This window comes from Microcaecilia unicolor, chromosome 6 (genome assembly GCF_901765095.1).
Source record: "Microcaecilia unicolor chromosome 6, aMicUni1.1, whole genome shotgun sequence".
NCBI classification, from domain to species: domain Eukaryota; kingdom Metazoa; phylum Chordata; class Amphibia; order Gymnophiona; family Siphonopidae; genus Microcaecilia; species Microcaecilia unicolor.
In genome coordinates this window covers 186242160-186269264 of record NC_044036.1, presented here as the reverse complement: position 1 = coordinate 186269264, position 27105 = coordinate 186242160, and the positions used below count along the sequence as shown (strand labels likewise).

General features: G+C 46.4%; 1 protein-coding gene across 2 annotated transcripts in view; it reads left to right on the top strand.

The window, feature by feature from the left end:
- Positions 1-27105, top strand: part of LOC115471611 (acylamino-acid-releasing enzyme-like) — a 294629-nt gene that overhangs the window by 45826 nt on the left and 221698 nt on the right. For both annotated transcript variants that reach the window (XM_030205319.1, XM_030205318.1), the window contains one exon: positions 22992-23082. In XM_030205319.1, coding sequence (XP_030061179.1) covers positions 22992-23082 — 91 coding nt within the window. The remainder of the gene's footprint in view (positions 1-22991; positions 23083-27105) is intronic.

Here is a 27105-nt window from a genome sequence, read left to right as displayed (position 1 = left end):
TTAAAATGAGTACAATGGAGGTGATATATCTGATAGAAGTAGCAATTCGTCTAAAGAGGCCACAAAAATATAAAATCATCTCAAATCCATTAAGCTATTGCTGAATATCAGCATTGAAACGCATATGTGTTCGAAAAACACCATACCACTTTCCAGCCAATCAGATGGCGTTATTGAAAAGTAATAAAAATGAAAATGACCAGTACTATCAATAAAAAGGTGACCAATTTTTCATGAGCAATAAGGCAACTCCAATCAAATTTGCCAAAACTTGAACTCAAAGGTTAAAGCTATTTCACAGACTTGTTGAAAGTGAAAACGAATGGTGATCTTAAACAATTTTTTTAAAATATCAAAAGATATGTGAATGTACATTCCAAAATGGGTCCTTTATCAATTCACCTAGGATGCGCAATATCATTCTCACCAAAGGCCATATTGTTAGATTATTATGAAGATTATCAGCTAACGAACAGAACATCTACACTGTTGTTGAAGAAAACAGGTGTGAGGATGTTATAATGCCGTTGTATCGCTCCATGGTGCGACCGCACCTGGAGTATTGTGTTCAGTACTGGTCTCCGTATCTCAAAAAAGATATAGTAGAATTGGAAAAGGTACAGCGAAGGGCGACGAAAATGATAGTGGGGATGGGACGACTTTCCTATGAAGAGAGGCTGAGAAGGCTAGGGCTTTTCAGCTTGGAGAAGAGACGGCTTGAGGGGAGATATGATAGAAGTGTATAAATAATGAGTGGAATGGATCGGGTGGATGTGAAGCGACTGTTCACGCTATCCAAAAATACTAGGACTAGAGGGCATGAGTTGAAGCTACAGTGTGGTAAATTTAAAACGAATCGGAGAAAATTTTTCTTCACCCAACGTGTAATTAGACTCTGGAATTCGTTGCCGGAGAACGTGGTACGGGCGGTTAGCTTGACGGAGTTTAAAAAGGGGTTAGATAGATTCCTAAAGGACAAGTCCATAGACCGCTATTAAATGGACTTGGAAAAATTCCGCATTTTTAGGTATAACTTGTCTGGAATGTTTTTACGTTTGGGGAGCGTGCCAGGTGCCCTTGACCTGGATTGGCCACTGTCGGTGACAGGATGCTGGGCTAGATGGACCTTTGGTCTTTCCCAGTATGGCACTACTTATGTACTTATGTACTTATGTACTTATGTATTATAATATATTTGTTGTCTTATACAGAACACACAGACAATGCTGACATATCATCTTCCACACTAGAGACTTCTGATTTGCAAGCACACTCTCTAATTTAGGCCCCCTTTCACTAAGGTGCACTCACATTTTTAGCGCACGCTAAAATTGTGGGCACTCTAAACGTTAGAGACGCCCATAGGAATGCATTGGCGTCTCTAACGTTTAGCGCGCCCACAATTGTAGCGTGCTCAAAACGTGAGCGCGCCTTAGTAAAAGACGCCCCTAGTTAGAAATGCTAACAGGTCAATTTCTTTATTAAGACCATGAGGCTCCACAGTCCCAAATTCAAAAATCATCTTTTGTTCCAACTTAATATGTAGTTTATTCACATCTCCTCTTAGTACATAAGTAATGCCACACTGGGAAAAGACCAAGGGTCCATCGAGCCCAGCATCCTGTCCACGACTGCAACCAATCCAGGCCAAGGGCACCTGGCAAGCTTCCCAAACGTACAAACATTCTATATGTTATTCCCGGAATTGGGGATTTTTCCCAAGTCCATTTAGTAGCGGTTTATGGACTTGTCCTTTAGGAAACCGTGTAACCCCCTTTTAAACTCTGCCAAGCTAACCACCTTCACCACGTTCTCCGGCAACGAATTCCAGAGTTTAATTACGCGTTGGGTGGAGAAACATTTTCTCCGATTTGTTTTAAATTTACTACACTGTAGTTTCATCGCATGCCCCCTAGTCCTGTTATTTTTGGAAAGCGTGAACAAACGCTTCACATCCACCTGTTCCACTCCACTCATTATTTTATATATCTCTATCATGTCTCCCCTCAGCTGTCTCTTTTCCAAGCTGAAAAGCCCTAGTCTCCTTAGTCTTTCTTCATAGGGAAGTTGTCCCATCCCTGCTATCATTTTAGTTGCCCTTCGCTGCACCTTTTCCAATTCCACTATATCTTTCTTGAGATGCAGCGACCAGAATTGAACACAATACTCAAGGTGCGGTCGCACCATGGAGCGATATAATGGCATTATAACATCCTCACACCTGTTTTCTTCAACAACAGTGTAGATGTTCTGTTCGTTAGCTGATAATCTTCATAATAATCTAACAATATGGCCTTTGGTGAGAATGATATTGCGCATCCTATTAGCTTCTCTAAGTACCCAAATACCGCCTTCCAAAAAATATCGGACTCGGAGCGAGGTAAAGAGTGGAGGAGGCTGACTGAGGCGCATCGCGCGGGGCCCCCTTAAGTGCGAGGCCCTATGCGGCCGCCTCGGTCACCTCTGCCTAAGACCAGCCCTGGGCTTATTGGGCTTTCCTCTTACTCTCATGCATTAGATTTCTAATAGGAGTCAAGATCTGCTTCGCGCATGTCTGCTCTCGGCGCCATCTTGGATCAGGGGCGTAGCCCACCCAATCACAACTCAGGCCCACCCAGTCAGCGCACAGAAAATCGGGCATTTAAAAAAAAAAAATCTCTGAAGCCGTTTCGCAGGCAGCGCTTTGCGTCTGCCCTGCGTGCATTGCGCCCTCGGAGGGCGGGACACAGTGAGGGAAGGCCCGAAGACGACGAGGCAATTTCCTTCTTTTGCAATGCACGCAGGGCAGACGCGAAGCACTGCCTTCAAAACGGCTTCACAGATTTTTTTTTTTTTTTTTAAGGCAGGGTGGTGGCAGGAGAACTAAGAGAGCTGTCGACTGAGCTGTCGGGTCGGGGGTCTCAGATGGGAGAAGGGGACTGGGGTGGGGGGCCTCAGATGGGAGAAGGGGAGGGAAGGGGTGGGGAGGGGGGTCTCAGATGAGGGGAGTCTCAGATGGGGGAGGGGAGGGGGGTCGGGTCTCAGATGGGAGAAGGGGAGGGGGGTCTCAGATGGGAGAAGGGGAGGGGGGTCTCAGATGGGAGAAGGGGACTGGGGTGGGGAGGGGGTCTCAGATGGGAGAAGGGTGCTGGAACTGGGATCTGAGAAGGGGCCAGTAGGGAAAATAGGGGCCATGCCTGGGGCTGGTGGGAAAATGGGGCATGCCTGGGGCAGGTGGGAGAATGGGTCTGGTGCTGAAAAGGGGGGGGGCCCTAATGCAAGGCATGTGGATGAAGGGGGCTGGAACTGGGGGCTGAAAAGGAGGGTAGGTGGGATAAGGGGGCTAGCACTGGAACAGGGGCTGAAAAGGGGCAGGGGCTGAAACTGTGGAGACTGGGGGCTGAAAAGGGGACAGGAAGAAGTGGCTGGGGCTGAAGCTTGGGGCTGGTGAGAGAAAAGGGCTGGGTTGAAACTGGGGGCTGAAAAGGGGACAGGGAGAAGTGTTTGGGGGCTGAATCTCTGGACTGGTGGGAGAAAAGGGCTGGGGCTGAAACTGGGGACTGGAGGGATAGTGGAGCTGAAACTTGGGGCTGAAAAGGGGGGCAGGTGGGAGATGTGGGCTGGGGCTAGAACTAGGGGCAGGTGGGATAAGGGGGCTGGAACTGGGGGCTGAAAAAAAGGGGCAGAGAGAGGGGACAGATCCTGGATGAAAGGGGGAGTTGAGAGGGAGGCAGACCCTGGATGGATGGGAGAGGGGAGGGCAAATGGTGGATTGAAGGGCAGAGAGAAAGGGCAGACAGTGGATGGAAGGGATAGAAAGGGCAGACAGTGAATGGAAGGGGGAGAGGAGAGAGGGGGCAGACGTTGGATGGAAGGGGCAGAGATAGAGGGCAGATGTGCATGGAAGGGGCAGGAAAAGAGGGCAGACATTGGATGGAGGGGACAGCAGAGAGGGCAGAGAGAGAACGAAGACAGATGCTGGATGGAAGGAAGACAGTGAAAAGAAAATGAGGAAAGCAGAAACCAGAGACAACAAACTGTAAATAAAATATATATTTTTAGTTTTTTGCTTTAGAATAAAGTAGTATTGTAGCTGTGTTAATAAATGTTTCTCCGAGGATAAGCAGGCTGCTTGTTCTCACTGATGGGTGACGTCCACGGCAGCCCCTCCAATCGGAAACTTCTCTAGCAAAGTCCTTTGCTAGTCCTCGCGCGCCCGCGCGCACCGCGCATGCGCGGCCGTCCTTCCGCCCGAAAACCGGCTCGAGCCGGCCAGTCTTCTTTTGTCCGCACTCGGTACGGTCGTGTTTCGCCGTGTCGAGCCCCGGAAAGTCGACCCTCGCGCATCCAAAGTTATTTTTGACGTGTTTTTTTTCTTCGGAAAAGTCTTTTAAAGTGTCGGGAAGTGCTCCGGTTTTCGTGTTACCCTTCCCGTACTTCCAGCTTTTTGCCCCGATAGTTTTCTTTCGTCGTCGGGGTAGGCCTCTTTCGGCCTCGGTCGAGATTTTCTCCCTTTAAATCTTTTGGTGCTCTTTTTCCGTCATTTCGGACTTTGATTTCGCGGCGTGATTTTTCCGCCCATGACATCGAAGCCTTCCAGCGGCTTCAAGAAGTGCACCCAGTGCGCCCCGGGTTATCTCGCTCACTGATCGACACTCGTCGTGTCTTCAGTGTCTGGGGGCCCGAGCACCGCCCCTCAGAACTGTAGTCTGTGTTTCCCTGCTTCAAAGGCGGAATCAGGTAGCGAGATTAGCCCAGTGGAAGTGTTGTTATCGGCTCTTCGTCGGCATCGGCACCGGGATCTTCGAGTGCATCGACGTCGTCAGCGTTCCAGACCCATCTCCTCGGCCGCCCCTGCATCGAGTGCATCGAGGCATCGGGCCTCTGCATCGGCGCCGAGACATCGGATAGCTGCATCGACGTCGGTGGTACCGGGACCTCGTCTGCTGATGTCGTCGGACGGTGGTGCATCGTCAGGAGTGCAGGTGAGGGCTGTCCATTCCCCTGCTGGTGGCGGTGAGCCTTCGGGTGGGTCTCCTCCTACCCTGAGGGCTCCTGCGGTACAGCCCCCCCGAGGACCGACCTCCTTCGGCCTCGGCCCCGAGGAAGCGACGGCTGGATTCTACGTCCTCCTCGTTGGTGCCGGGGAGCTCCGGTGACATGCTTCGGAAGAAATCGAAGAAGCATCGACACCGGTCGCCTCCCCGCGTCGGCACCGAGAGCTCTGGGTCGCGAGGGAGTCGGCACCCAGCAGGCATCGGCACCGAGAGGACCCGCTCACCCTCTGTTCAGGAGGTGTCGATGCGCTCCATCTGGACAGCCCGGAACAGCCTCCTCGCCCGGAACAGGTTCTGACGTCGACGCCTGCATCGACCTCTTTGCCTTTCTCTGCAGCCACTCTGAACGAGAGCCTCCGGGCCGTCTCCAGAGATTCTGGGAGAGCTGTTGCGCCCTACCCCTCCGGTACCGGCGGTGCTTGCGCCTCCGGTACCGTCGAGCGTGGCGCCGGCTGGCCATCGCCCGGGGTGAGGTCCCCGACGTCGGTACCCGCGTGCAGTGCCGGACTGCGGCCACCTCCCAGGAGGCTCCCCGACTACGTCGGCAGAGGGAGCTTCGCCGATGCGGGCGAGGGGAGTCTACCTCTCGACGCCCCCATCGTGGACGTGGCTCCACCGAGTCGAGCCGGGCGAGGTTGCAGACACAGGTTCGTGAACTTGTGTCTGACCCCGAGGGTGAGGCCTCGTGGGAGGAAAAGGAAGACCCCAGATATTTCTCTGACGAGGAGTCTGAGGGTCTTCCTTCTGATCCCACTCCCTCTCCTGAAAGACAGCTTTCTCCTCCCTGAGAGTCTGTCTTTCGCTTCCTTTGTCCGGGAGATGTCTACGGCCATCCCCTTCCAGTGGTTTGTGGAGGACGAGGCCAGGGCCTGAAATGTTTGAGCTCCTGGACTATCCTTCTCCACCTAAGGAAGCGTCCACTGTTCCCTTGCACCATGTCCTCAAAAAGACATTGCTTGCGAACTGGACAAAACCTCTAACTAATCCCCACATCCCCAAGAAGATCGAGTCCCAGTACCGGATCCATGGGGACCCCAGATCTGATGCGCACCCAGTTGCCTCATGATTCTGGAGTTGTGGATCTGGCCCTAAAGAAGGCTAAGAGTTCTAGGGAGCATGCTTCGGCGCCCCCGGGCAAAGACTCTAGAACCTTAGACTCCTTGGGAGGAAGGCCTACCATTCCTCTATGCTCGTGGCCAAAATCCAGTCTTACCAGCTCTACACGAGCATACACATGCGGAACAATGTGCGGCAGTTGGCGGGCTTGGTTGATGCTCTCCCCCAAGCAGGCCAAGCCTTTTCAGGAGGTGGTCAGGCAGCTGAAGGCGTGCAGAAAATTCCTGGCCAGAGGGGTGTATGACACCTTGATGTGCGTCCAGGGCCGCTGCTCAAGGTGTGGTGATTGCGCAGGCTCTCATGGCTGCGTGCCGCCGACCTGGAGAATAGACTCCAGCAGCGGATTGCGGACTCGCCTTGCCGTGCGGACAACATTTTTGGAGAGAAAGTCGAACAGGTGGTAGAGTCTCTCCACCAGCGGGACACCGCATTCGACAAGTTCTCCCGCCGGCAGCCTTCAGCATCTACCTCTACAGGTAGAAGATTTTTTCGGGGGAAGGAAGACTGTTCCCTACTCTTCTGGTAAGCGTAGGTACAATCCTCCTTCTCGACAGCCTGCGGCCCAGGCTAAGCCCCAGCGCGCTCGGCTCTCGTCAGCAGCGTGCGCCTCAGCCAGGCCCCTCGGCTCCCCAGCAAAAGCAAGGGGCGAGCTTTTGACTGGCTCCAGCAGAGCATAGCCGGCATCCAAGTGTCAGTGCCGGGTGACCTACCAGTCGGGGGGAGGTTGAAAGTTTTTCACCAAAGGTGGCCTCTCATAACCTCCGACCAGTGGGTTCTTCAAATAGTCCGGCAGGGATACACCCTCAATTGGCCTCAAAACCTCCAAAATTGCCCCCGGGAGCTCAGTCTTACAGCTTCCAGCACAAGCAGGTACTTGCAGAGGAACTCTCCGCCCTTCTCAGCGCCAATGCGGTCGAGCCCGTGCCATCGGGCAAGAAGGGCTGGGATTCTATTCCAGGTACTTCCTTGTGGAAAGAAAACAGGGGGGATGCGTCCCATCCTAGACTAAGGGCCCTGAACAAATATCTCATAAAAGAAAAGTTCAGGATGCTTTCCCTGGGCACCCTTCTCCCCATGATTCAGCAAAACGATTGGCTATGCTCTCTGGACTTGAAGGATGCCTACACACACATCCCGATACTGCCAGCTCACAGGCAGTATCTACGATTTCAGCTGGGCACACGTCACTTCCAGTACTGTGTGCTGCCCTTTGGGCTCGCCTCTGCGCCCAGGGTTCACAAAAGTGCCTGGCTGTGGTAGCAGCGGCACTTCGCAGGCTGGGGGTGCACGTGTTCCCATATCTCGACGATTGGCTGGTGAAGAACACATCCGAGGAGGAGCCCTGCAGTCCATGCAGATGACTATTCGCCCTCGGAGCTACTGGGGTTTGTGATAAAATTATCCAAGTCCCATCTTCTCCCAGTGCAGAAACTCGAATTCATAGGAGCTCTGCTGGATTCTCGGACGGCTCGCGCCTATCTCCCAGAGACGAGGGCCAGCAACTTGTTGTCCCTCGTCTCGCGGGTGCGAGCGTCCCAGCAGATCACAGCTCGGCAGATGTTGAGATTGCTGGGCCACATGGCCTCCACAGTTCATGTGACTCCCATGGCCCGTCTTCACATGAGATCTGCTCAATGGACCCTAGCCTCCCAGTGGTATCAGGCTGCTGGGGGTCTAGAAGACGTGATCCACCTGTCCACGAGTTTTCTCGAATCCCTGTATTGGTGGACAATCTGGTCCAATTTGACTCTGGGACGTCCTTTCCAAATTCCTCAGCCACAAAAGTGCTGACAACGGATGCGTCTCTCCTGGGATGGGGAGCTCATGTCGATGGGCTTCACACCCAAGGAAGCTGGTCCCTCCAGGAACGCGGTCTACAGATCAATCTCCTGGAGTTGCGAGCGATCTGGAACGCTCTGAAGGCTTTCAGAGATCGGCTGTCCCATCAAATTATCCAAATTCAGACAGACAACCAGGTTGCCATGTACTATGTCAACAAGCAGGGGGGCACCGGATCTCGCCCCCTGTGTCAGGAAGCCGTCAGCATGTGGCTCTGGGCTCGCCGTCTCGGCATGGTGCTCCAAGCCACATATCTGGCAGGCGTAAACAACAGTCTGGCCGACAGACTGAGCCGGATTATGCAACCTCACGAGTGGTCGCTCAACTCCAGAGTGGTGCGCCAGATCTTCCAAGCGTGGGGCACCCCCTTGGTGGATCTCTTCGCATCTCGAGTGAACCACAAAGTCCCTCAGTTCTGTTCCAGGCTTCAGGCCCCCCGGCAGACTGGCATCGGATGCCTTCCTCCTGGATTGGGGGGAGGGCCTGCTGTATGCTTATCCTCCCATTCCTCTGGTGGGGAAGACTTTGTTGAAACTCAAGCAAGACCGAGGCACCATGATTCTGATTGCTCCTTTTTGGCCGCGTCAGATCTGGTTCCCTCTTCTTCTGGAGTTATCCTCCGAGGAACCGTGGAGATTGGAGTGTTTTCCGACCCTCATCACGCAGGACGAAGGGGCTCTTCTGCATCCCAGCCTCCGGTCCCTGGCTCTCACGGCCTGGATGTTGAGAGCGTAGACTTTGCCTCTTTGGGTCTGTCAGAGGGTGTCTCCCGCGTCTTGCTTGCTTCCAGGAAAGATTCCACTAAGAGGAGTTACTTCTTTCTGTGGAGGAGGTTTGCCGTCTGGTGTGACAGCAAGGCCCTAGCTCCTCGCTCTTGTCCTACACAGACCCTGCTTGAATACCTTCTGCACTTGTCTGAGTCTGGTCTTAAGACCAACTCTGTAAGAGTTCACCTTAGCGCAATCAGTGCATACCATTACCATGTGGAAGGTAAGCCGATCTCAGGACAGCCTTTAGTTGTTCGCTTCATGAGAGGTTTGCTTTTGTCAAAGCCCCCTGTCAAGCCTCCTACAGTGTCATGGGATCTCAATGTCGTTCTCACCCAGCTGATGAAACCTCCTTTTGAGCCACTGAATTCCTGCCATCTGAAGTACTTGACCTGGAAGGTCATTTTCTTGGTGGCAGTTACTTCAGCTCGTAGAGTCAGTGAGCTTCAGGCCCTGGTAGCCCAGGCCCCTTACACCAAATTTCATCATAACAGAGTAGTCCTCCGCACTCACCCTAAGTTCTTGCCAAAGGTCGTGTCGGAGTTCCATCTGAACCAGTCAATTGTCTTGCCAACATTCTTTCCCCGTCCTCATTCCTGCCCTGCTGAACGTCAGCTGCACACATTGGACTGCAAGAGAGCATTGGCCTTCTATCTGGAGCGGACACAGCCCCACAGACAGTCCGCCCAATTGTTTGTTTCTTTTGATCCCAATAGGAGGGGAGTGGCTGTAGGGAAACGCACCATATCCAATTGGCTAGCAGATTGCATTTCCTTCACTTACGCCCAGGCGGGGCTGGCTCTTGAGGGTCATGTCACGGCTCATATTGTTAGAGCCATGGCTGCGTCGGTAGCCCACTTGAAGTCAGCCTCCATTGAAGAAATTTGCAAAGCTGCGACGTGGTCATCTGTCCACACATTCACATCTCATTACTGCCTGCAGCAGGATACCCGACACGACAGTCGGTTCGGGCAGTCAGTTCTTCAGAACCTGTTTGGGCTTTAGGATCCAACTCCACCCCCCCGAGGGCCCTGTTTGTTCTGTTCCAGGCTGCACTCTCAGTTAGTTGGTAAATTTTTTAGGTCAATCTCAGTTATGTCCTCGCCGTTGCGAGGCCCAATTGACCATGGTTGTTGTTTTGAGTGAGCCTGGGGGCTAGGGATGCCCCATCAGTGAGAACAAGCAGCCTGCTTGTCCTCGGAGAAAGCGAATGCTACATACCTGTAGAAGGTATTCTCCGAGGACAGCAGGCTGATTGTTCTCACAAACCCGCCCGCCTCCCCGTTGGAGTTGTGTCTTCCCTTGAAGTGTATTGTCTTGCTACATACTGGACTGGCCGGCTCGAGCCGGTTTCGGGCGGGAAGACGGCCGCGCATGCGCGGTGCGCGCGGGCGCGCGAGGACTAGCAAAGGACTTTGCTAGAGAAGTTTCCGATTGGAGGGGCTGCCGTGGACGTCACCCATCAGTGAGAACAATCAGCCTGCTGTCCTCGGAGAATACCTTCTACAGGTATGTAGCATTCGCTTTATTTCTATTTGTTAATTTGTAAAGTGGTGATTGGTATTTGTTAGTTTTTTCAAATTTGCATCTGCTGTCTTTATATTTTGCACAGTACCAGGGGACATTTTCTGTTTCTGTGGTGTTGCATTGTATGGAGAGTCTGGCATCTTGGGGGTTCAGTTTAATTTTTGTCTAAATAGAAAGTTTATGATTACTTATTTTATAGTGGATTAGGGTGTATCTGTGTTTGTGAAAAAGACATGGCTTTCAGTTGGCATTGACTGTGCAGGATCAACGATCTGTACTATTCTGTCTGGTTTCGTTTTACAATAGGTGAATTGATGTTCTAGTGCTCACTGTAGTGTTTAAGATGCTTTCCTTTTCCTTGTGTGACTCATAGAAATGACTGCTTATGGTATGGTAGAATTGCTTGATAGGTCCTCAGTGTTTTGTATTCTTGGTATGGTGGTTTTAAGGTTTGAAACATAGGTTCCGAATATGTATGTGGTTATGTTGCTGTAGGACAGCTGTTGGACAGACTGTTTATTAAAAATTATTTAGGATCCCCCAAAAAACTACTCACACTTATATATACATAGTGCCCACCCATATTAGCTCTGGGCCCACCCAAAATGTCAGGTCTGGCTACGCCACTGTCTTGGTTCCGTCTTACATACAGTCTTCAATATGTAATGTAGCTTTTGGATCCAGGGACTATCTTAGACTTCATCTCCCAAATTGCAAGAATGCGCGTTATACGTCTTACTGTACACCACCATGAGTGAATTCCTTCAAAAAGGCAGTAAATAAATCCAAATAAATAAATAAGTCGATTCACTCTGCTGACTTTAGATATCAAGGTGCTAAATGGTGGAACTCTTTGCATATTGCAATCAACCTGATTATTTGGTATTTCGCAAAAAAAAAATGAAAACTTTCCTCTTTGATAGATTCCTACCCTCCCATTGACAGAGTATGGTAGTTTGTTACTAACCGCTTTGATCTTGTATGAGTAATGGTGGTATATCAAGCTTGAATAAACGTAAAAAAATACTAGCTAACAGTGGGCTATTATTTAGTTCTTACCTGTCTCAATTTTACATTTGTGGTTACTTTGCTTTTTTTATGTATTGTAAGCCACATTGAACTCGAGCATGTTTGTGGTAATGTGGGTGTAAATGTAAAAATAAATAAATAAATATCATATCACATCCTCTTTCCCTGAATCTGGTTTTAAGATCAACTGCATGTTTCTCATACAGATCTTCTTCGGAGCAAATTCTTTTAACTCTTAAAAACTGACTGTATGATAGATTCCTTTTTAAGGCCCTACTGTGACAGCTATTGTACTACAACAGTTTGTTAACGTCAGTAGGCTTTCTATAAATGTCAGTAATCGTGCTACTTTCCTTATTAATTTGACAATTAAAGGTTTTTTTTCCTACGCCAACTTATTGTCCCTTGCAGAGGAGGAGACGTGGATAAACTACTTAAGTTGAAACAAAGGACAATCTTTGAGTTGGGACTGTGGAGCTTCATGGTACTTGACCTGTTAGCATGTATTTAAATTTTGTCTGTTATAAGTAGAGAGCATTCTTACAAACCAGAAATTTTTTTTGTTTGTTTTGTTTGTCATAGGTTTCATTTTCAACAAATCCATGCAATAGCATTGTGTTTAACTTTTTGAGTTCAAGTTTTGTCAAATTTGATTGGAGTTGCATTATCACTCATGTTGGGTTGGTCACCTTTTTATTGACAGCACTAGTCATTTACATTTTTAAACTTTTTAATGGTGCTGTTTTTAGAACCTTCCAATTTGCTGGAAAGTGGTGTGATGTGTTCCAGTGATGATGTTCAGCAATTGCTTAATGGATTTGAGATGGTTTTATAATTTTGTGGCCCGTTTAGATGAATCATATCGCCTCTATTTTTCTCATTTTTATTTAATCTACAGCACTGGTTATTTTCATTTGTGCACTGTGCCACTTTTAGAGCCTTTTGATTGGCTGGTAAATGGTGTGATATCATTGGAACGTATATGCGTTCCAATGCCGATGTCTAGCGTTTTTGAGTGCTTTTGAGTATGCTCAAGCTGTTCTTATATTTGAGGTATGGTTTAGAAATGGATCATTGGAACTAGTGAGTATCAAACTTTTTTGAGATATATATTTTTGAGTTGTGCTTGGTAATTAGGGTTTTGCTTACACCAGGAAGTATTGACTTAAGTCTTCCCATCATGCTCAGTGATTGGAGTATTGCTGCTGAGAGAGGTTTACTGTTTGCCATTGTAAACAACGATAAGAACTTATTGTTTGTTTGTGTTCTAGCTGAGTGTAATTGGCCATGTTTTTAAATAAGGGCTTTTTTAAGATTATCTTTTCATGTATTTGTATTTTTTATGTTTTTAAGCTTTGATTGATAGCAGTGCTGGAGAACAGTATTAAAGTTTTAATTTGGGAGTGTGAGGTGTACTGCACTCCTTGTGTTGGTATGTACAGAGAACTTTTGTCTCTTTCCTCGCACCTTGTTTTGATCTCTGATATCACAGATGTTTCATAGGAGACACTTAGGGCCATGTTTACATGTTTAGTGCGAGCTAAAAATTAGCACGCGCTGTGTAGATGCCCACAATATTCCTATGAGTGCCTAGACAGCATGTACTAATTTTTAGCATGTGCTAAAGAACGCTAGCGCACCATTGTAAACAGGGCCCTTAGCTTTTAAACTTTGTTTGGCACCATTTTTATGTCCGCCACATTGCACAAACTTGTTTCTTTATCTATTCATGGAATTTTATGGGTTCTTTTTTATATGATTTTCTATTAAAATGCATTAATGGATTGTGATTTAATTTGCATTGACACCTGGTTAATGTACACATTTTCTACCTGGATTCCTTGCATTTTGTTTGTTGTGTGTTTTGTAATACATTATTGTATTTTATGTTTATATGATTTTATGATTTGTTTTTAATACTGTACCCCTGAAGCAGCCCAAAAGTGGGCAAAATGTGGACCACATCGGTTGATATTTCAATAAGGATATTTTTATCAAGACTACTTTTGGACTTGTTGTTTGTTGCATTACATTTTAATATGTACACCGCCATGATGGAGTCTGAATGGCAATATATTAAATTATCATAAATAAATACATAAATAAAGGGTGTTTATTTATTATTATTATTATTATTATTATTATTTTAAAGTAGCCTCTTGAAAGTTACTTGCTGTGGAGATTTAAATTTTAGATTTGTAAGAAACAAATGTGAAAGTGGCAAGGCCTGAAATAGCAACTAGTAGGAGTAGTGGAAAATATTCCTGTGGCAGATTTTGGGAATATTTAGTACTAGAAAAAGGGTTGAGAGGTCAGTTAAGATGTAGAGGGTGATGAGTTGAAATTGGTTTGCCTGTGGGAATTTATATGAGTATCTGGATTAAGCATTTGTAAATTTTTGATACGAAGAGTTACATAGTGCATTTCAGATTATAGAGTGGATCAGTGAGGGTGGGTGTCATGTAACACCTGAGTACTACCCCTAGCACCCACCTGGGGTTAACCCTGTGGCCACCTAGAGTGTCCTACCTAGCACTGCCCAGGCCCACCTGCGCCTACGTCTACATTGGCATAACCTCCACCCACCACTGGGTCCCGCTTGCCTCTGGGTGATTCACCCATCCGCAAGTTATTCCCTGGTGGTTTCTAGGGACACTGGGAGCAGCAATCCTCACAGACCGAGAATACAAACTGCCAGGATTCTTAGTCCAGGTCACAACAGAGCTAACAAACTATATATATATATATTAAAAAAAAAAAAAAGGTAGAACAGTGAACAGTAAAAGTTTTAAAACAGGAACAGTTAAAATAACAGGGATTTAATGTTAAATTTAACTGAACACGTTATTATCTAAGTAGTACCTGGGGAGATCAGGAAAAGAAACTGCTCAAAGGAATTGAACAGGGTCTCAGTGCAGAGTAATCCCTCCACACTCCCAACTGAGACTGGAGAGTTCTAGCACGTTCTGGGCTAGGTCTTGGCTTCAGGGCCAATCGGGGCACTGAGGATGTTTGACCAATGACACTGCAGGTTACTTTTCTCCTCAGGGGTTTTCCTCTTTTCTTTGGGGAAGGTAAGCTACATAGAAAACAGACCTCTGCTACAACCATAATGCAGAGGTCAGACAACACCTGCTGGGCAATCAAGGGAAGTACACTGAAGGGAAGAAAAGTATCATAGGGCAGCATTAAAAATCACAAAGCATGAAAGTCCCCAGTTTCGCCACAGTTGGGCATGGTTCGCAAGGGTGTGGCAGATAAATACCCCTTATTCTTATCTCACACTTTCCCCCAGCATCTGCCCCCTTGGGGGGGGGGGGGAGCTGGGAGATGGGTGGATAACAGGGACATCACTCTCAGCTTCATCACCTTCAATATACTCTCCTTATCCTTATTTTCTTCTTTCCTTTCATTCTCTCTTACCTTCCCACTTCTCATTAAACTCTTGTGCCCTCTTGGTCCTTTTCTCCCCCAAAAGTACTTCTTGATGTTCTTGGTGCTGCATTCCTATACAGGGAACCATCACATACCCCTAGCCCAGCATTATCAAATGGCAGAGGGAAGGAGGAGGAGGATTAGGATCTCAGCAGCGGGAAAGCTAAGCAGGAGAAATAAATATGGAAAGGTAATTTTCACTGAGCAGCTCAATCTGCTGGCTGCAGCAGGGAGTGAGAGAGAAAAAGCGACTGGATGGAACCCCCTCCCTATTAAAAAAAAAATAACTTATTGTAGGGACAGATCTCAGGGCCAGGTGTACTCTTGGGTTTTAGTTTGGGGACCCCTGAATGTATTTCAACTGGGCAGACAAGATAGACTACATAAGAACATAAGAGTAGCCATACTGGATCAGACCAGTGGCCCATCTAGCCCAGTATCCTGTTTTCCAAACAGTGGCCAAACCAGGTCACAAGTAACTGGCAGAAACCCAAATCATGACACAACTCCATACTACAAATCCCAGAGCAAGCAGTTGCTTCTCATATCTGCCTCAATAGCAGACTATGGAGTTTTTTCCTCCAGGAATTTGTCCAAACCTTTTTAAAACCCAGATACACTGACCACTGTTACCACATCCTCCGGCAAAGAGTTCCAGAGCTTAACTATTTGTTGAGTGAAAAAATATTTCCTCCTATTTATTTTAAAAGTATTTCCTCATAACTTCCTCGAGTTAGTCTTGGTACTTTTGGAACGAGTATAAAATCGATTTACTTCTACTCGTTCTACACCACTATTTTGGTTTTCAACTGCCATCATTTATTATGTTAGTATGCCTCGTGTGCCAGGGTTTGTACATTTATGTTGAGGTGACAGGTTTTGTTGGATTGTGTGGGAAAAAGGTGTGGGACTTTAATGTGTACCTGTGTAGGTGTGTTATGGTTTGTGTGTCTGTATTTGCGCTGGTGATTAAGTTTGTTAGATGCATGTATTTCTTTTGAGTATTTCTGTTGGGTAGGAGTACCAGTTTCTGTGTTGAGGGTTGGGAAGTGGTGTCAGTGTTGGTATGTATGGGGATGGGACTTCAGGAGTTGTGTGTTTGGATGTGTACTTGTAATGGGATATTAAGGTTTCTGTATTTGGACTGGGAGGAAGTATGAAGTAATGTCAGGATTTGTCCATTTGTACTTTGATGGCAGAGTACATATGTTGTGGTGTCAGTATTTGCATATTTCATTTGGTATATCAGGAGCTGTTTCTTTTTGGGGTGGCAGAATGTATGTGCCTGTATTGGGCAGGGATGCAAGGGTTTGTGTGGTTGTGGTTGGGGATGGAGCATGGTATCAAGATTTTTGTTGTTTGTGTTGGGGTGTAAGCTTTTGGGTATCAGTAATTCAGGGCTCCACTGCATTTCATTTCATTCAGGAAACACCCCTGGAAAGGAGAGAAGGGGGTAAGCTGCACATGGATGGAAGGGTGAGGAGAGGGGGACAATACTGTATATGGAGGGAAATGAAGGAGAGGGGGGAAGGGAAAAGGTGGAAATGCAGCACATGGATAGAAGGGGATGGAGAGGAGAAGGGGACATGCTGTTCATGGATGGGAGGGAAAGGAAGGGGGGACATGCTGCTAATGAATGCTTTTTTTTGGAAATGTACATCTTTTCTAATTTTGTATTTTAACAGAGTGTGGAAGAAAATGCATTTGTTACTTTTACCAGTATTTTCGCTGCTTATAAGATCTTGCTTTCTTGGGGGAGTCTCCAGTTTTTATCTGTATGTTTTTTTGTAGCCCGCTATTTTGTATCAGTTGAGGATCTGTCTATGCTACATAAGTACATAAGTATTGCCATACTGGGAAAGACCAAAGGTCCATCAAGCCTGGCATCCTGTTTCCAACAGTGGCCAATCCAGGTCACAAATACCTGGCAAGATCCCAAAAAAGTACAAAACATTTTATACTGCTTATCCCAGAAATAGTGGATTTTCCCCAAGTCCATTTAATAATAGTCTATGGACTTTTCCTTTAGGAAGCCGTCCAAACCTTTTTAAAACTCCTCTAAGCTAACCGCCTTTACCACATTCTCTGGCAATGAATTCCAGAGTTTAATTATACGTTGAGTGAAGAAACATTTACTCCGATTCGTTTTAAATTTAGTACATTGTAGCTTCATCATATGCCCCCTAGTCCTAGTATTTTTGGAAAGCGTAAACGGACGCTTCACATCTACCCATTCAACTCCACTCTGCTTGTGTGACTCGGGTGAAGGATTCTGCTTGCATGTAGTGTCTGTGTAGGAATCTGTAACAGTCCAGCTTGTTCTAGCTTCCCAGTAGTGGGTATATTGGTATATAGGGTCAGAAATAGTCTGACATTAAATCATATGCCAAATTTAATGTCAATAAATTTATTGGTAAAAACGTTAGCAGATTAGGATGCAACTCTATTTGTTATATCTTGGATGAATAGCAAACGTAGGTTGGCTACAGATACAAAAGTACGTCAAAAATCAACCAAAGCATTCTGCAAAAATCAATTGGTCATATGGAATTTACAGTGAAGAATATAGTATGTTTTAATATTATTTATAAATTAGTTGCTGCCTACACCTTTTCTTTTGTACCAATAAAATGTATAATACAGTTATGTATATATATACAGTGATTTGTTTTTTTGGGGGGGGAGAACCCGTTGTTAAACATTTACCAGTATAGCACTGGGAATGTGGCACAGGAAGGGAAGGGGAGAGAGATGGAAAACTAGATAACTTTGAGGCAGAAAAGTGGAAGAAAGCTGAACATGAAAAATCAGTGCCAAACGTAGACATAGGGCAGGAAGTGAAGAAGAAAGGAGGTGAGAAGAGAAATAGCAAATGAACAGGAGGCCCTGGAAACAGTGTTAAGAGGGAAGCAGAACCAGAGACTGAGAACAAGATGATTAGAAAAATAAAATCACCAGACAATAAAGTGGGGGAAAATGATTTTGTTTTCAGTTTGGTGACTGAATTATGTCAATATTGAGAATTTACATCGGTCGGCTTTATTTTTTTACAATACAGGAGGACATACATTTGTTTCTATTTTTGAGGTGGTACGCGACATACAGAGTCTGGTATCTCTGGCTTCAGTTTTTGTCTCCATTTCTGTTTTTCTCTGCATGTTTTTTTCTAGTCCCCTATTTTGTATTAGGTGAGAATCATGTTCTGCAACTGAAGTGAAGGATTCTGTTTGCATGTAGTGTCTGTGTAGGAGTTTATTGTATATTCCTTCCTATACTAGGCCTGTAATATGGCCCAGCTAGCCCTCAGTTTTCCTAGCCTTGCTCTTATCAGCATATTTTTAGTTTCTTCCTGCAGCTGCATGTAAGTTACAGTGCTTTCTCAGTAAATGGAAAGTACATGTTACATGTCAAGGTGACACTTGGGAGGAAATGAGGCTATGCGGTCCATATATGGCAAATACAATTGGATATAATCTTGGTGGTGATGAGAGACTGAGGATCCTGCGAGTCCATGATGTTCCAATGGAAATATGTGTTCAGAGAAGAAGGACACCAGGTGTTTCATACTACTTGTATGCTATATGGCTTTTGGCACGCTGTGAGCACGCATTACTGATAAGGAATTAGCCAATTGCCACAAAGTGTGCATGTGAATACAAGTGGGAGAGAATGATACAATTGAGGAAATTGCCATTTTTGTATATTACTATATTGTGTGATGGAAGGAAACAGGAAGATCCATGTATGATCATGTTAGTTTAGGAGAAATCACATGATTTGGGAGAAATGAAACTTACAACAGTATATATGTGATGGCTAAGAGAGTTTTTGCTGAGCAGTTTTGTTATTCAGTCTGTGCATCTGGCTACTGGGTGACAACCTGCTCCAGAGAGAACAATTATTTTGTATTGGCTTAGTGAGATACCAATAAAGATTTTTACTGGTTGCGCCTATATCTAAGTCTGATTGTCTCTTTTATTGCAGCCTCTAGGGCTGAAGTGTTTTCCCTTCCCCAGGGGCAAGGGACAGGATTACACACTATAATAGTCCATCTTAATCCAGTTTCCCAGAAGCAGGTATATTGGTGCTCTAGGACCAAGTATAATATTTATAGCACTGTCTTTTCATAGGTGGGTTAGATCTATTATGATTTCGTAAGTTTTCTGCATAGGTTCTGAGTGTCTTTTTGCAGGGCTTTGTGTTTTTTTTGTAAAGTCTCTGGCCTGTTTGAAAATTGAAAATGCTCAGGCCTAGTGGTCTCTACATACAGTAGAGTCACCATACAATCGAAAACCTGTCTGCTTTAAACAAAGTGTCTGGCTATGGAAGGAGCGTATACTGTTCTTGAGGCGATAATCACAATTTGAATATTTTTTGAGTGGTAAATTGTGAAGCGGATAGCTTAATTGTTTGGGAAAATGGAGTTTGATACAGAGCTGGAGCTATCAAGTATAATGACAGTTTTACTAGGTAATTGAAACTGGCTGGAGGGTGTGGGTTTCTTTTATGCATAGAGGACTGTGATGTTTTATTGCTAATTGAAAAGAGGGTGAAAAGCGGTTAAGATGCCCCCTCGCCTTGCCATTCTGTCTGGCCACTGACACCACATTAGAAGCATTAACTACTTCCTGTTAAACAGGAAGTAGTTAATCTTTAGCATGGTGCCGGCAGGCAGAATTGTGGTAGACAAAAGAGATGCCCTCATTTCTCTGCAAGCGATAAATGCAGGGCTGTTGGGAGAAGGGGGTTGGGTGAAAGTGGGAGAACGGCACTGAGGCTAGAGCTGGGGGCTGAAAAGGGGAGGCAAGTGGGAGAAGGGCAGTGAGGCTAGAGCTGGGGGCTGAAAAGGGAGGCACCAGGTGGGAAAAGGGGTGGGCAAGTGGGAGAAGGGGCACTGAGACTGGAGCTGGGGCAGGAATTGGGGCATGTGCAGAAGGGGCCTGGGCTGGAGCTGGGAATTGAAAAAGGGGTGAATGGGATAAGAGATTTGGGGCTAGGAAAAAGTGGCTAGGGCTAGCAGATGGCCCTGATTTAGGGGCTAGAAGATGGTGACTGGGGATAGCAAAAAAGGGCAGATTCAAGAATAGCTAATGTTGGGGCAAGGAGAAAGGGGGCTTCACTGGGCGGCTAAATGGCAGATGATGTTTAATGTGAGCAAGTGCAAGGTGATGCATGTGGGAAAAAAGAACCCGAATTATAGCTACGTCATGCAAGGTTCCACGTTAGGAGTTATGGACCAAGAAAGGGATCTGGGTGTCGTCGTCGATAATACACTGAAACCTTCTGCTCAGTGTGCTGCTGTGGCTAGGAAAGCAAATAGAATGTTGGGTATTATTAGAAAAGGTATGGAAAACAGGTGTGAGGATGTTATAATGCCGCTATATCGCTCCATGGTGAGTATTGTGTTCAATTCTGGTTGCCACATCTCAAGAAAGATATAGCAGAATTGGAAAAGGTGCAGCGAAGGGCGACTAAAATGATAGCGGAGATGGGACGACTTCCCTATGAAAAAAGACTAAGGAGGCTAGGGCTTTTCAGCTTGGAGAAGAGACGGATGAGTGGCGTGGAACAAGTGGATGTGAAGCATCTGTTCACGCTTTCCAAAAATACTAGGACTAGGGGGCATGCAATGAAACTACAGTGTAGTAAATTTAAAACACATCGGAGAAATTTTTTTTCACCCAACGCATAATTAAACTCTGGAATTCGTTGCCAGAGAACGTGGTGAAGGCGGTTGGCGTGAAAGAGTTTAAAAGTGGGCTAGTCGGTTTCCTAAAGGACAAGTCCATAAACCACTACTAAATGGACTTGGGAAAAATTCACAATTCCAGTAATAACATGTATAGAATGTTTGTACGTTTGGGAAGCTTGCCAGGTGCCCTTGGCCTGGATTGGCTACTGTCATGGACAGGATGCTGGGCTCGATGGACCCTTGGTCTTTTCCCAGTGTGGCATTACTTATGTATTAGACTGGGATTGGGGATGGAGGTGGGAGAAGGGATCTAATGCTAGGCATGAGCAAAGGGGTTTGGGTCTGACAAGGGGGAGATGGAATATAAGGGTTTGGGCTGATGAAGGGGCTTGGAGAAGGAAGAAGATGACAGATACAATGTGGGGGAGGGGAGATGCAAGGGTATATGCATGGAAGATGAAGATAGAGGGGCAGAGGGTGGATACAGCAGTTAAGGTGCCACAGGGATCAGTACTGGGACCGCTGTTGTTTAACATATTTATAAATGATCTGGAAATCAGAACAAGTGAGGTGATTACATTTTCAGATGACAAAACTAATCAAAAAACGCATGCGGAGTGTGAAAAATTTCAGGAGAACCTTTGGAAATTGGATGACTAGGCATCCAAATGGCAGATGAAATCTAATATGGACAAATGCAAAGTGATGCACATTGGGAAGAATAATCCGAATTACTTTCCTGATGCTAGGACCCACATTGAGAGACAGTATCCAAGAAAAAGATCTAGGTGTCATTGTGGACAATACGCTGAAATCTTCTGCCCAGTGTGCAGTGGCAGCCAAAAAAAGCAAACAGGATGCTAGGGATGATAAATAAGACCAAGAATACCATAATGCATCTGTATTACTCCATGGTGAGACGTTACCTTGAGTATTGTGTTCAGTTTTGTTGCCGTATCTCAAAAAAGATATAGCAGAATTAGAAAAGGTTCAAAGGAAAGAGACCAAAATGATAAAGGGGATGGGGCTCTTCTCATATGAGGAAATGCTAAAGAGGTTAGGGCTTTTTAGCTTGGAAAAGAGACTGATGGGAGGTATGATTGAGGTCTACAAAATCCTGAGTGGTGTAGAACGAATAGAAGTAAATTTTATTTTTTACTCGTTCCAAAAGTACAAAGACTAGGGGACTCTTGAGGAAGTTACATGGAGATACTTTTAAAACAAATAGGAGGAAATATTTTTTCACTCAACGAATAGTTAAGCTCTGGACCTCTTTGCCGGAGGATGTGGTAACAGAGATTAGCGTATCTGAGTTTAAAAAAGGTTTGGACAAATTCCTGGAGGAAAAGTCCATAGTCTGCTATTGAGGCAGACATGGTAAGCAACTGCTTGCCCTGGGTTTTGTAGTGTGGATTGTTACCTCGATTTGGGTTCCTGCCAGGTGCTTGTGACCTGGCTGGCCATTGTTTGGAAAACAAGATACTGGGCTAGATGGACCATTGGTCTGACCCAGTATGGCTACTCTTATGTTCTTATGTTCAAAATGGGGTAGCAAACAGTACGTCAATCTATGCTTATATTGGCAGAATACGCCCAAACCAGACTAGGAAGCAGTGCTTCAGTTGCTCCAAGTGGTCTTATTTTAGTCTCTACACGACTGCGTGTTTCACTCAGTCCTGTAGAAACTAAAACAAGACTACTTAGAGTGGTTGGCTTCTGATTGGCAGTGATCCCATCAGTTGTGTTTCCAACTCAGGTATGTCCAAGTAGGAGTTAATTCAATATGTGGTTTAGTCTTCTGATGACGCAGATATGGTGAAACACGCAGTCATGTAGAGACTAAAATAAGACCAATTGGAGTGACTGAAGCACTGTTTTCTATTCTGGTTTGGGCGTATTCTGCCAATATAAGCATAGATTGAAGTACTTTTTGCTATCCCGTTTTGGGGAATATATCATCATTACGAGTCACAGTGAGTTAAGTTGAATATGTTAAATCTGCATGGACATTTGTCCAGGAGTTGGCCAACGAAAGAAAGAGACTGTTTATTCTTAGTATGCATGCTTAAGAATCGATTATCCCAACGAAGGATGTTAGCTGATATTAAGGGCATAATTTTATGCATTTCATACATTATTAATATGTCATTGTGTTTGAGGATTTAGGTTTAGAATTTGGCATGAAGATTACCAACTTGGGTTGCGATCAAGCGATAGTTGGATTTTAAATGTGTTTAATACAATTTGTGTTTTGATATGGATTGTATGAGATAAATTTGCATGCATTGCCTGTATTGTGTGCAAATCTCTCTAATGCAATATTCATTGTGTGTATCCTGAAAGCCAGACTGGCTTGGTATCTCCCGAGGACTTAGTTGAGAACCCCAATATAAATAGATAAATACACGCACATACATTTTATGTCTCTGTCTTATGAATAAAACGTTCTGTATTTTTTGGGGAAGGTAGGTCATGTCAGGATGAGATGAGGCCCAATCTTATCTCTCTTCCAGAATTGTCATGCAGTTCTTTGTAATTTTTGATTTGCAGGCTATTATGCAGGGAATCGCCTTCAGGAGCTTTGAAGGCCGTTGTGCGAGAAAGCAAGAACAGCAAAGGAGAGGACAAGCAGTTCCTTGAGGTGAGTTAGTGTAGAGTGAGAATGGATACATTTCTGATTTTACTGGTGGCTGCTGGACTAATTTGTCCTATAATCCTGCCCTTGAGGGTTGTATCTTATAGAGTGATGTGAAAAAGTTTTAGTCCCCCCCCCCCCCCCCCGCTTTCCCCTATTAGTGTAGATATGACACTGAATGGTTTCTGATCTTTATGGAAAAATGTAATATTAGAAAAATGGAACCTAGGGTGAACACACAACAGTTTTTACATTATTACCTAATTTATTTAAGGAACAAAGTATCCAACATCTATTCCACCCATGTAAAAAGTAACTGGGCTTTCTGCTTTGGGGTTAGGTCCTCTTCTATTTTTAATTGGGGTTTGGCCTTCAGATCCCCTAGATAAGGTCCTAGATCTTCCTCTTCCCTCTGTGATCTGCCCTTAGGGCCTCCTGGTCTACCCAGGCTTTAGTAAATTAACATGGAATACTTGACTCTGGTTACTCCGTTGGCTAACCTCATAGTCCACTAGACCTACTTGACTTTTTATTAGATATGGTCCTTTCCGCCTAACCAGCAGTGTATTTGAAGCAGTGGGTAATAACACTAATACCTGGTCCTGGGGTTGAAATTCCTGTTGCCTAGCTTTCTTATCATAATAAGTTTTCTGTCGTACCTGAGCCTTCTCTGAATTCTCCCGGGCAGATTTAAATGTTCTCCCTATTGTCTCTCGCAACTGGTGTACATAGTCCAGTATCAAGTTGACTGGTCTGTTCTCTCCAACCCAGGCTTCTTGGACTACCTCCATTAAGTTACGGGGTTGTCTCCCAAACATTAACTCAAGTGGAGAAAATCCCAGTGATGCCTGGAGTTCCTGTCTAAAAGCAAACAAAATGTACGGAAGCATTGAGTCCCAATCCTTAATATTTTCCCTTAAGCATTTCTTGACTATCTATACCAGGCTGTGGTTAAACCATTCAATTAAACCATCTGTTTGGGGATGATAAGCTGTGCTTTCTATATGTCTGATCCTAAACATTTGCCATACCTCTTGTAGCAGTCTGGATGTAAAATTAGTTCCCCTATCTGTTAAAAGCTCCCTCAGGAATTGTGCCTGGCAGAAGATTCCTATTGCTTCTCGGGCTATCACCTTTCCTATTGTCTTTTTAAGGGGGATGGCCCAGGAATAGCTAGTGGCATAATCCACCATAACTGAAACAGGTGGGAAATCAGGAGACGAAAGGCAAATTTTGGTTCCAAACAAGGCAACTTTATTGCTAGCAAGTGAACAGCACCGAGTAGCCTCGGGACACTGTGTGTCATAAATCATCTGACGCTTACATTTATACTTCCCTACTGGGCCTGCGCATTTGGCCCCTCACACGTCATACCTGTCATGCGCAGTAAACATCTGTAGTTCTTACAGTACAAAATTGTAGTCCCAGTACGTACACACGTCATAACACTGAAATGATACTGGCAAGAAAAACGAAACTTAGCAGCTTATTCTTCACACACACACACAATGCTCCTTTCTAGCACAGGAGATAAGGTTCGGCTCAGGAATGCAGGGGGGTGTCAGCACCCTCCAAGGTCGTCTATTCAGATGGCGTTGCTACAGGCAAGCTGGTCTTGTATAGGCCTTGCTAACTACTGTTACAAGCTATATGTCTAATAGCCCTGCATTCTGTGTTTTCATTAGTAACCAGCAACTTCTTTCATTAGTAAACAGTAAAACTGGATAAGGCACAAATGTCCAGTGCAGTAATAAGGTGTGGCCAAACAGCCAAAAGCAGAGGTAGAGTGCATAAGTAAAAGTCCATCAGTAGGCACAAAACATGAGATTGTCCTGTTGCTCAGTAGTATTCAGGTAGTACCGGCGTTCCACTCCTTCATTCCCCCCTTTTGATACTTGAACATCCATTCTGGTGGAGAGTATCACCTCCATGAACCCTGAAAAGGAAAGAAAGGACAAGGATAGTTAGCGAGGGAGGCAACAAGCGAGCCCTAAGCCCTTGCGCAGCCGTTGGTTGCTTCGCCGGGGTTGAGACGGAGGGCCCCTAGTGGAATCCCCCCCCCTTTGTAGCCGGTCTTTTGCTGGCACAAGGGTGATGGCCCATTGAGTGACTCAGGGGTTCAAAGTGCACATCAGCCACAAGGTGCTTCATCGTCAGCTTCATCAGACTGGGGAATGGGGGAGTACATCTGGAGAGCCATAAGTTGGGCAGCAGCACGGCGGTCAGCGATGCTTTCCATGGTGGAGCGGAGACACCTGAAAACTAAGGGGAGAGACAAAGGTATTATTAGGCAAGACAGCAAGAACAGGCCACCCATGACGAGGAGGCCTTGCAGGCTCCCGGAGGTTGGGAGCCAGCTGGTGAGGGAGGAAGTCCAATCCCACGCACTGTTCCAGGTCTGGACGGGGACGTGGGCTAGTTTGACCATCCGGTCAGTTATCTCCCTGATGACATGGCTCTGGTCATCAATCTGTAAGCAGCAATTACTGAGGTTAAACTTGCCACACACCCCGCCCTCCTGGGCTAAGAGGTAGTCAAGAGCCAAGCGATTTTGGTAGACGGCGGTAATGAGCTTAGTGTTCTGTCGAGCTAGGATATTGAGGGCCAGGGCAGAATCGTTAGTGAGGATTTCGAGTACGGCCTGTAGGCGAATAATGCGATTCAGCATGTAGATAGGGGTGCGGTACCCGTAGGTACCATCTTCAGCCCATGTGGCCGGTCCATAGTAGTGAATGATACGTTCAGGCGGCCACTCGTTGTCCTTCCAGTCTCCAATCTGGACTTTGGGCTTGATGATTGGGAAAAACCGTTTTCGTCGGGTAGGGTTATCAGGCCCCTTTTCCACGTATAGGGGGATTCCCAAAGTTTCGCCGACTTGTATGGGCAGAAGGAAAAAACTAGGTCGGACCGTGCCCAAGAGGCAGGTACCGTACCAGCGGGTCGGGAGTTGTTCATAGGCCCTGCGTCCGCAGATATAGTAGTAGCCCGCCGGGGCTACCCACTTGAGGGAGGCGTTCCCTCCGTATGTCCATGTCGTGTTTAAGGTGGGTTCTGTCCAGATAGGCTCCGGGGCGGGCAGGTTGTCCGTTTGCCACCAGGTCGTCCGGCTGCCATTATACTGAAGAACCCCCGTACAAGCAGAGTCTCCCACTGGTACAGAGTAACGCTTCGATGGCGCTCGACTAGCGCAGAGGGTACCTATGATGTTTGTTCTCAGGGCCCATTCGTACGGCTTCGGCCGTTGGGGAAAGGTAATGTTAGTGGTGTTGAGTGCATCCCATGTGTGTTGTCGGATCTCTCTCGCTTCCCAGGGCCATTGTTCACCCATGTCGGTGCCTCCACAGACGAAACAGTTGGCAATTCCGAGGGAGAGGGCGATGTTTTCAGCCAAATTGAGGAACATATTTCGGGCTTCTGGGGAAATGGGGAATTTAGTCTCGGTCTGCTCAGCACGAGCAATTTCATCAAATACGTCTTGGAAGCCGACAACAGTAGTCTGGTAGTGCGTAGGAGGCTTCGTTTCGAGACTCTGATATATGGTAATATATGTCAACGGATCCATTCCTCCGCCGTCAATGCCGAGGCCCCACGTTCCTCTCCAGGGCATGTCGTGTCCTCGGATGGGCCAGTCTAGGGACACATAGTTACCAGAACCTCGACGAAATTCGCCCAGGCCGGCGCATCCGGCATATCCTCCTCCCGTATAAGCACATACTCGGTCCCAGCCCGAGGCTCGAGTGTCGCCGGCGCATGGGAGCCACACCCACGGGGAGCAGCATCTCATGTCTGGACTGAAGGGGCAGACATATTTGTGGTCCTTAACGTATGCCTCTCGCCAACTCTGGCTACCACACTTGCGAGACCAAGGGTGCTTGTCCATGGCGGCACAGACGTCGAAGGTGAGGGTTGCTACAGTTTGGATGCCTCCGACAAGGATACGAGTAGAATTAATGTAATACAGAATGCCATCTCCCTCGACTCCCGGAGGTCCGGCCACATACGCAGGTAGTCCTACGCTGAGGGTGATAT